Source organism: Quercus robur, chromosome 2, assembly GCF_932294415.1.
Source record: "Quercus robur chromosome 2, dhQueRobu3.1, whole genome shotgun sequence".
Classification (NCBI taxonomy): Eukaryota; Viridiplantae; Streptophyta; class Magnoliopsida; order Fagales; family Fagaceae; genus Quercus; species Quercus robur.
The window spans coordinates 10,158,087-10,168,995 of NC_065535.1; the positions used below are offsets into that span (position 1 = coordinate 10,158,087).

Consider the following 10,909-nt stretch of genomic DNA (forward strand, 5'->3'; position numbering starts at 1 on the left):
TCCACTTAGTAAAAAGAAAAGATACTTAATTACCAAACTAACCACCAATCTATGAAAACAGTCTTAATTAACCACTAATCTAATATCTATATAAAAAAAGCCATTTTTGTAGTCTTATAGAGATTTAGGTAATTCTCTTAGTACTCGTGGAGAAATAGGTAATTGTATTTTCACACTTTTTCATGTACACTCCGTATACACAACGTCCATAATTTCACATGTGACATCTATTAATTTTTATTTTTTACTGATATATATATATTTAAAATGTGAAATAGGTAATATGTATGGACAATATACAATAAGAAATGGGTGTGAATTATACCCTTTACATAATGATCAATGACAATATGCATCATTTGGGATGCGAGTCACATGCACTGGGCAACCACTTCTTAATTTTGAAAAGAGAGCCCACTTCTCGGTGCTTGAGTCAGAATCAGTCACCTTCCACCTGAAAATGTTCAAATTCACCACCTGACAGTTGTAATTATCATAGTTTTGTTTCTAGAGCAACCATACAATTAAGAGTGATATTAGGGATTATAAATTTTATTATATAAAATCTCGTAAATAGATGTATTACTAATCATACAAAATAATTTTATATTTGTTTATTATATTGTGAAACCAACACTAATTATCAGTATATAAACTTTTTATTATAAAATTGTCATATCAGTTTGTAAATCACTTATGATAAAATTATAATAATTTTAGCTTTCAATCAAGAGGTACAAACTGGTTTGATAATAAAAGGAAAATCACCTGTATGTGGTGATTAAACGGTGGAGGAAGACTAGCATCATCGCTTTGGCCATGTTCATCCCCAGACAAGTCCTCCCTCCCATTCCAAAAGCTAAGAACCTGTATGGTTTTGACTCGTCCTGTTGAATGGCAAAAGAGAAAAAAACACTTCATAAAATTGTGTCTTCTTTATAACATTGCATTTTGAAAAATTCTTAATCCTCTTTTTACTCGAATGGAAAAGATTGAGAAAAAGATTGATTTTACCACACAGAAACTTACATCAAACCTTTGTGGACTAAATTTATTGGGGTCATTGTACACCATAGGATCAAGGTGTATTGATCTAGCATCAATGTTTATGTTCCACCCTCTCTTGATCTTAAATCCTACGATGATCAATACATTGCATGAAATAAACAGTTGCAGCAAAGTGTATTGCACCAAATTTGTACTAAGAGTTGTAAAATAAACATAAGAAGATAAAAATATTTAACATTAATAATAGTGTTCTGCAGGAAATATACGATCTATTAGGTTTTAAAAAACAAACCTTCAATCTCACAATCTTGGAGTGCTTGTCTTGGGAACCATGGTACTACGGAAGCCATTCTTAAGGATTCTTTTACTACCTGTCAATGATTTTTGTTGATTAATTACTTTCATTTCAACTTTAGTGGTGGATCATGAAAACAATTGTTTAACTAAACAACATAAACTGAAACTGAAATAATTACCTTAGAAGCATAGGGCATCTCACTAAGATCCTCTAATGTAAGACATGACTTTGGTGAAGCTTTCTTTGCTAAATGCTGTTGTTCATTCTGTACCAACCAACAAGTTAGCAATCAGCAGAGTCAAAAAGGGAAAAAAAAATCATAGATGGATATGAATAGCCCTCTTTGTGTTACTAGTACAAGTGTATTCACCCACAATTTTTTTTTGGTAAGTTACATTGCATGGGGTTTAATTGAACTCAAAAGCTCACCCTTCACCTACAATTGTTTTCACTTACTCTGAGTTTTTCAAGGACATCTTGGTTTTCATCCAGGAATTTGATCATCCATGTGATTGCACTTGCTGTTGTATCCTGACCTGCACATTTTCTTCCAAATGTGACTGCACTTGTTGTTGCATTCAGGAAAATTATGTTCATGGCAAAATTTTCAAGAATTTTTACCATGAACTTATAAGGCAGTGACATTTCTAAAGAAATTGAAAGAATGCTAATGGCATTTAGGATTGAGAAATAAAATGGGAAATTCTTATCCACATTTTGAAGTACAATATATGTATAGCAACTTTTTCTAACCTGCAATTATCATGGTTAATATGTTATCTATAATCTCTGCATCTGTTAGCCTAGGAGATTCATCACTAGATGCTTTATCATTCTCGCTCAACATATGTCGTAGAAAATCTTCGTGAAAAGTTTGTATGCCTCTTCTTTCACTAATTTCCTTCTCCAGAATGCTAATTATTCTTTTTCTGGCCTGAATTGTCAATAAAGCAAAACAATTTCATAAAACAAGTTGTTGAAATCATAGTAATTGAATTGAACCGACTAGGACAGTCGAACTGGTGAATCATGAACCAGTGCTTGGACTTGTTTAAGCCTTTTAGTAGATCATTTTAGCATGTAATCTTTCTAAATCTAGTCAAACTTACTGGATTCTTGTTAACTTGTTCAATCTGACTGTTTTTGTAGAATCAAGGTTTTTTTTTTTTTTTTTTTTTTTTTCATGTAATTTAAACTATTTATGTACCTAATTTTTAAGATGATTATTTTATAAATAGTTTGTAATTGTAGTCTTCTGAAAAGAAAAAATATATATTAAGATAGAAACAAAAAAAATAGAATGTCTTACATGATGTATTTGCTGCTATTTCTATGACTGTATCTCTTAATTCTTAATCTATATATGAAATTGTGAAAGAGAAAAAACTACAAATTTTCTAAATTATTTTCATTTCATTTTTAATCAAAATTTCTCTGAATGAATTCTTTTAGTTTCTATTTCTATTGGCTTTCTTTATATATATACACTTGAATTTTTTTTTTTTTTTTGAAACCGAATTTTCTATTAATTGTATCTTTTGATTTATTTTTGTAATAAGCTAACCTTAATATTCTTTATGGGTTATAATGAATGCATTTGTTTGAACATTCACTACATACATTTCTATAATGTTAAGGATTTGATGATTAACACTTTTGTAGATCAAAAAATAAAAAATGCTCTATTTGTGTTTATCTAGCACAATGGGCTCAATAATTAATATTGTCATTGTACGCTTATATCTTTCATTGAAAATATTTTATATAATTATTTTTCATTTTCAAAATTCATATGTAAAATTTTTATCAACCTTTTTTAATATCGTATTCTTAATTTTTAATTTAATTTACAGTTCAACTAGTAATTGGGATGAACCAACAACTCAGTGACCTGAAATTTATAACGTATTTAGCTTCGTTTTGACAATGGTTGAAATTATTTAATTTTCCTTTCTTTTTTGGAGAAAAAAAGAAAAGAAAAGGAAAAGTCTATTGTGGACTTGTGGCCCACCGTCAAATCTCTATTCGGGTTGATAAAAAAAAAATTTCTTAATACCATAAAAAAATACACAATTTTGGCCACGATTTACAACTCATCATGTGCATAAATTATAGCAAAAGTTGTATAATTTATTGTGACCATTTTTCGTTGATAAAATGGTCAACAAGGCAATATTTGTCAAATAACTAGGAGACCCATTTTTTTCTGATTGATGGGCTTTGGAGGAACTTTTACCTGAAGGCCTTTATAGAATCTTGTCCAAGGTAACCGCAAAGGAAATGCAAGCATTGCTTCACAAACTTGAGCGACCTCATTCTGCAACGTCTCTAGTTCATGCCCGCTCTCTAAACTCATCAGCATTTTGCACATTGCTTTGCAAGTTATCTGGACCAAATATAATTCCAAAATCAGTATGCATTAAACATTGAATCACTAGGTAAAAATCTAACAAATTCTGGCTTCCATTGCCAATATGGAAATCTACTTTGAAAATATGGAAATCGTGGTTCACCTACTTGAGCAACGAGGTTTTTGGGATTGGTGGAGAGTGTCCAATTATGTAAAATTAAATTCATCATATTGGAATGGAATAGAATGGAAAATTTTTTTTTTTAAGAAATATTTCATCAATTCCATTTAAAAATAGTTTATCTTGTTTTTTGCTAAAGACTATTGTGGGGCCCGAAATCTGAGGTCCCAGCCCACTTTGTATTCAGGGCCCAAAACCCAGGCTGAGGAGCCCTACTGCCGAGGACGTATGATGAAAGCCCCACAAAGGCCCAAGGATGTGGCCGAGGACGATCTCACACTCAACACCTCACAAAACGCCTGAAGAAAATGACAAACTCAGTACAAGAACAGTACAAGGGAGAAAGCTGCCAACACCGTAATGTGGAGCCCTGCGTCTGATAAGCCCATACTCCAGACCATGCTATTTAACTTTTCCCAACCACCTCCAACCACTCTGACGTATGGATTGATAAGACGAGTCAATACCCCAAAAAGGCAAAACTGACACGTAGACGAGAAACGGGAAGAAAACACTGGTATAAAAGGGGAAGAGAGCCAGGGGAGGAGGGGGGGGATCCTACAAAAAGAATAATGGGAAGAATGTGATGCTCCTCGGACTAAGTCCGAGGACTCAAACCCTCCGAGCTACACCGATGTGAAGCCTAGCTATTCTGGCCAAACCTACTTTCGTATGAGCTTCCATGAAAATCACGACTAAACCGCCATCCAACGACCAAGGTCCAGCCTTTTTAGCCCACTCTTTATGAATTATATTGTTCGGGCCTTTTACATACGAGCCCAATGTCATTCTTGGGTCGTTGAATAATTGTGTCCTTACAATTGACGCCGTTTGTGGGAAGGCTTGCGCGTTGGCGCAGGTGGCGGTGGAGTCAAACCTCTATCAAGTAGAGGTCTGCAAAGGTCCCTCCATTTCCAGCGACATGTAGTTGTTGCTCCGACATAAATTTCCGCTAGGGGCTACGTCTCGGAGTGCCGATGGCACGGGCAGCTCTAGGGGCTTCCAACATCAAGCTAACTCTCCCCACCTTGGTCGAGGGGTTAGCCTTCGAAAAGTAAATAAATAAGTAAATAAATACAAGTTTTCGACAGAATCAAGGCCTTGTATGGTCCTCGGACTCAAGCCTATGGGGAAACCAACTACTTAAAAAGAAAAATACAAGTTTTGGACAGAACCAAGGCCTTGTATGGTCCTCGGACTCAAGTCTATGGGGAAACCAACTACTTAAAAGGAAAAATACAAGTTTTGGACAGAACCAAGGCCTTCTATGGTCCTTGGACTCAAGCCTATGGGGAAACCAACTATTTAAAAGGAAAAATACAAGTTTTGGACAGAACTAAGGCCTTCTATGGTCCTTGGACTCAAGCCTATGGGGAAACCAACTACTTAAAAGGAAAAATACAAGTTTTGGACAGAATCAAGGCCTTATATGGTCCTCGGACTCAAGCCTATGGGGAAACCAACTACTTAAATGAAAAAATACAAGTTTTGGACAGAACCAAGGCCTTGTATGGTCCTCGGACTCAAGCCTATGGGGAAACCAACTACTTAAAAGAAAAAATACAAGTTTTGAACACAATCCGGTACAATCATACCTCGGTCCTCGGATCAGAGGCCAGATGTTATCGAAAACACGGCCAAAATTCCACACTACTCGGCAACCGTTTCGAATGGTTTATTTTGGGTTTCTCATTCTCGGGCAACTGCCTCACACGCGTCACGGTACACTCAGCTGTTACCTCGGTTAGTCTCATAAGTTTAATCTGCTATTGATTGATATTATTATATTTGATAGTTTCAATAGGTTCAAATTAATGGCTTTTTGTTACAAGGCTTCCTGTCCTAAGTATTATTAAAGGAAAATACACATGTAGCATATCCATTCACAAAGTAATTGCCGCAGAAAAGAAAAGTATTTTGAGGGAAACAAATTCATCTTTTATTAGCACAAAGAAATAGTACAACGTACAATGAAAAAGCTTGAATAAGCTTGTACTAAAAGCTTACATAAGCAGAAAGAAAAGATACAAGAAAGTGAAGAAAAAGCCGAAGAAGAGGTGCAGAGAAGAGGGATGCTGCCGTTCCAAAATGTTGTCTAAGGAGACCATTCTTCAATACTTTTACATGCCTATAACTCAGGCAGCAAAAGAACCCAACTTGGGGCTAGCACTGTTGAAGAAAAGGTGCAGGGAGCCAGAAGTTGATGAGCCTCCATGTTAGCCACGCCTGCGATAAAGCAGACGGCGCTGATGATGGAAAACCTTACTTCTAACGCACCAAGAATTTGATGCGACCAGTGCCTGCTTCGAATTTTGACTAAAAGAGGTAGAGATACCATCCCCACCTTATCAGAGCGAAAGATCATCTTGAGTCTATGTCTTCCCTGTTCAGACCGCAACACCTTGAGTCTTGGAAGGATTCGGTGCCTCTGAAGAGGGTATAGATCCTTCATCCCCACCCATGCCTCAAACATATTGCCCTAATGGTGGATGGCACTGGAGATGGAGATTGTGAGTATGGCGGTAGGATTATGAATTGGGATGGGGCCGAAGGGTTTGTATGTAGGAGGAGAAACCCCCTATCCTACTTATACAGAGGGCAAACCGGTAGCATTTAATCTACGCATGTTCCCAAGAAATGCTACGGACGAGACAGTCTTTGCTTAGCTCCCTACGCCGCCTGCAACCATAAAGTTTGGATAGCCTCGTGAAGGAGACATATTAATGGCACGCTTCGAACACTGAAACGTCAAAGGCGCCGCGTGAGAAAATCCAGAGGGATGTCTCACAATTTGGCGCACCCCCTATGCAAACGAAGAATCCCCGGCATTAAAGAAATGTTGAGCTGGGCAAGTCATGGTTTGGGCCTAACATTACCAAAACCCTCCTCCCCAACAACAAGGCCGGGCAGTAGGATTTTGAGGGGCTATTGTGGGGCCCGAAATCTGAGGTCCCAGCCCACTTTGTATTCAGGACCCAAAGCCCAGGCCGAGGAGCCTTACTGCCGAGGACGTATAATGAAAGCCCCACAAAAGGCCCAAGGATGTGGCCGAGGACGATCTCACGCTCAACACCTCACAAAACGCCTGAAGAAAAGGACAAACTCAGTATAAGAATAGTACAAGGGAGAAAGCTGCTAACACCGTAATGTGGAGCCCTGCGTCTGACAAGCCCATACTCCAGACCATACTATTTAACTTTTCCCAACCACCCCCAACCACTCTGACGTATGGATTGATAGGACGAGTCAATACCCCAAAAATGCAAAACTGACACGTAGACGAGAAAGGGGAAGAAAACACTGGTATAAAAGGGGAAGAGAGCCAGGGGAGGAGGGGGGGGGGATCCTATAAAAAGAATAATGGGAAGAATGTGATGCTCCTCAGACTAAGTCCGAGGACTCAAACCCTCCGAACTACACCGATGTGAAGCCTAGCTATTCTAGCCAAACCTACCTTCGTATGAGCTTCCATGAAAATCACGACTAAACCGCCGTCCAACGACCAAGGTCCAGCCTTTCTAGCCCACTCTCTATGAATTATATTGTTCGGGCCTTTTATATACGAGTCCAATGTCATTCTTGAGTCGCTGAATAATTGTGTCCTTACAACTATTTAATGACAGTATTGTAGTTAAAAAGTAAAAGTTAAATAAAATAAGTAAAAGACTCATGTGAGACTCGCAAATATTAGAAAAAATAAACAAAAATAAAATAAAATAAATAGGTAACTCACATGAAACTTACAAATAAGATTAAAAAATAAGCAATAAATTGGCTTATAATCCAATCCCAAATAGGCACTTATTATATAATTAGTAAATTATAAACTTCCAAACACACTAGAGATCCATTCCATTTTATACTTTCATGATTCATCCATTACATTTCATTTTTTTTTCAATGAACTCCAAAAGTGTAAGCAAAGATCTTTTTTTTTTTAATTTTTATCAGAAGTGTAAACAATAAACGCGGTTTGAGTCATTTGACATGAGTTATTAATGGGATATCCGGAAGCTCGGCCTATCAGACTCAGCTCAAGCCTTGTCTATAAGTTTATTATTGGGCCTGGGCTGAGTAGCTGATAGGACCCCATTGATGTTTACATTATATGTTATATCTTCTTTTTCGACAAGCTATAATTAAAGAGCCAGTGGCTTGTGGACCTAAGGCCTTACTCAAGGGAAAGGGTCCTCTAAGGGCTCCAGTTTCCTTTTGGTGCACTATGGGCTCTAGTTGGAAGTCCAATAAGTGGGCCAGAGACATAAGGAAACATGAGCCGACAACAAAATACAATTTTCTTGTCGAGCTGGCATAATTAAACAAAGGATAGAGATACAACATAATAGCAACAAATTTCACAATTATATAACGTGGCGAGTTGTTAATTATAGTCTATAGATAATAAAGAAGTGTTAATAAAATATAATTATTTCGTCCAACCCACAAAATTCAACAACAAGTTGTTAATGATAGATAATAAAACAGTGTTGGTGATGAGCTCATTTGGGAATCAATAATAACATTACCTCAATAATTGTGATTTGTTTTGTTTTTTGTTTTCTTTAGAAAAAACATTTGTGAAATTTTGTTGTAAAAAGTTAAAATTACTGTATGTAGTATTGCATTTCTAAAAATTCACATGAGGACCCATATAATGTGAGAGAGAATCATTTGTATGTGGGAGTGTTAAACATGGATCAATTAATTTATCCTTTTTTTCCTGAATAATTATTTTCTCCACTTAATCAACCTCCAAGTGCAAATTTTTTTTTTTTTGGGGTGTCAAATACCTTAAGTGCTTCATCGAGTATGACCACAGTGCTTCCATGTTCCCAGCCACTAAGAGTTTCCACCATGAGTTCATCTACCATTTTGATAAACATTGATATAGAAGTGGTGGAGAACAAATTGGCAAGATGGCCACGGATCATCTTGTGTTGTTGGTGAGATGCACATAGAAGGCTTTGATCTCCCACTAGTTCCGCAATTGACCTTATGTATTTCTTTGTGAATTTTCCCAATTCATTGTTTAGGATTGCCTTTGCTGACTCTGTGCTCGAAACAAAAACATGCGTCTCCCCAAAGAGCTTGGTTCTAAAGCAGTTCCCATACCTGTGTGTTTGAGAAGGAAAAATCTTGACCATGTCTCAAGAAATACACAATACTTTTCTAAAAGTTATTTCACAACTTTGTAAGTGTCAATAGGCTCTTATAAGTGCGCATTTGGTTCCACTTTAAGGAGTCAAAACACGCTTCTTTAAGTTGGAATTTTAAAATGGGAGTATGGTAACATAATGGAAAAGTGCTTTGGAAGAAAGTTACGTTTTGAAATACAAAGGCTTGCGCGTTTATGTGTGGACAGCCAACTCTAACTATTGCAAAAGCCACAACATTTTATTAAATATTACCATTGGAATGGTAGGATACAAAGTCTCCTCTTTCCGGTAGTAGAAGTGCATGTGACTTCTAGGATTTTTAATTTCGTACGCTAAGTTTTAGTGTCTGTTTGACTAGAGTTTATAAGTTCAACATTTATCTTTTATGTATAGATTTTTAACACTTCATTTTTTCTCACATTTTCAAAGTATAAATATATTTTAGCACACTTTTAGCAAAAAAATCTAAATAAGTTGTTCCTAAACAAACATTAAGACTTCTAAGAGAGAGTGGTGCTATGTCACTTTTAGATAGCCCCCCTTTTTTTTTTCTTTTTATTTATTTTATTTTATAATTTGATAAATGGGAGAGGGAGGATTTAAATCCTAAATGTATTTGTCAGAAAAAAGTTACAATACTTTTAGCTTATATGACCTATCAAATTAGGCATCAATGACAAGTGACTGACAGTCACACTTATATGGGACTAAAGTACATAACAACTAGAAGAAAGAGTTAATTAAGTTAATAGGAGAGTGTCGAATATCATGTTTCAAGTGTATGCACCCACCCTCTCACAATATATGAGACCCATATACTTTTGCGGTTACTAGTGCTAGAGAGAGACAGACAGAAAATAGAAAGAGGTTGATCTTACCGGAGACGACGAACTCTTACAAAGTCATAGAAGCCTTTGCCACTATTGATGGAAGCCATGAACTGTAAGGTTTCTCCAATCAAAGGCAATCCACCAGTCCCTGGAGGAATACTAGCTGTTGAATCCTGATGACCATGGCACAAAAATATCTTCACTAGTTGACATATCAAATATATCAAGGCACCTAAAGAAAGCAAAGTGAAACAACAAAATAAACAAGTGCAAGGCTGTTCATGAGGCAATAGGGGTAAGGGAAGCATTTTGGTTCTGCTATGTTGAGTGAATTATCAAACACCATCATATATATGGTATTCCCATTAAATTATTTCGTTAAATAAGCGCATATTATAGACACGTGTACGGCAGAGAAGATGATATATGTTTCAAATCAAGTTTTGGCCGACAGGCTATTAAGTGATTTCTGAAATATGAGGTTTCCACTTTGAAGGTAGTGGGGTGTAAATGAACGGACATAATAAGAGAGCTTAGGCCTTAAATGAAATAGTACTTAGAGCTTAATTCGAAAAAGAGGCCTGTAGTTATATTTAATTATTTATGTACCAAGAAACTCAGATTTTTCAGCCAACAAGTTGGCCCGCTGGGCTCATTCTCAAAAAAAAAAAAAAAGTTGGCCTGCTGGGCTATTTTTTGTAACCATGATGGTCCAATTTCCAATCTCTGCGTTGCCAACTTGGGCTTTCTCTTCTGCCCTAAATATTACCATTTAACATGTGACGGTACTTGGACACTTCATTTTAAAATTTGGCAATATCACCTTTTTATATATTTTGGAGGATCGACATATCTACAAATATGTCTATTTTATAAATTTAAGATTCGAAAGTTTCAATTAGCTCAAGTAGTAGAATTTCTTGATTTAGAATTCGATTCCCCACTTATATCAAAAAACCAATTGTTGTAATAAAAAAACAATTATCAAAAGCTCATAGGATCCCAAATTCCCAATCTCCATTTACTCAAGCTTCTAAACAAAGCAATAAATAATCTGCTTTATAGCCACTTTTGTCCATATGAGTG

General features: G+C 36.2%; 1 protein-coding gene across 1 annotated transcript; it reads right to left on the reverse strand.

The window, feature by feature from the left end:
* Nucleotides 1–223: 223 nt before the first annotated feature.
* LOC126712279 (cytochrome P450 85A1) lies at nucleotides 224–10,186 on the reverse strand. Its single transcript, XM_050411547.1, has 10 exons — nucleotides 9,872–10,186; nucleotides 8,628–8,949; nucleotides 3,543–3,692; nucleotides 2,060–2,240; nucleotides 1,763–1,842; nucleotides 1,485–1,571; nucleotides 1,301–1,379; nucleotides 1,030–1,136; nucleotides 769–887; nucleotides 224–454 (listed from the first exon to the last, which is right to left on the reverse strand). Exons 1-10 carry the CDS (start codon nucleotides 10,129–10,131, stop codon nucleotides 340–342), a joined length of 1,500 nt encoding a protein of 499 aa, XP_050267504.1. The 5' UTR covers nucleotides 10,132–10,186; the 3' UTR covers nucleotides 224–339.
* Nucleotides 10,187–10,909: the final 723 nt, after the last annotated feature.

Excerpts from the sequence above, each read along its gene's own strand:
- LOC126712279 (XM_050411547.1), bottom strand. The coding sequence starts at position 10,131 with ATGCTTCCCTTACCCCTATTGCCTCATGAACAGCCTTGCACTTGTTTA. Across the intron at positions 2,241-3,542 it reads GATTCTATAAAGGCCTTCAG|GCCAGAAAAAGAATAATTAG; the intron begins GTAAAAGTTCCT and ends TTGACAATTCAG. Across the intron at positions 888-1,029 it reads TTAGTCCACAAAGGTTTGAT|GACGAGTCAAAACCATACAG; the intron begins GTAAGTTTCTGT and ends GCCATTCAACAG.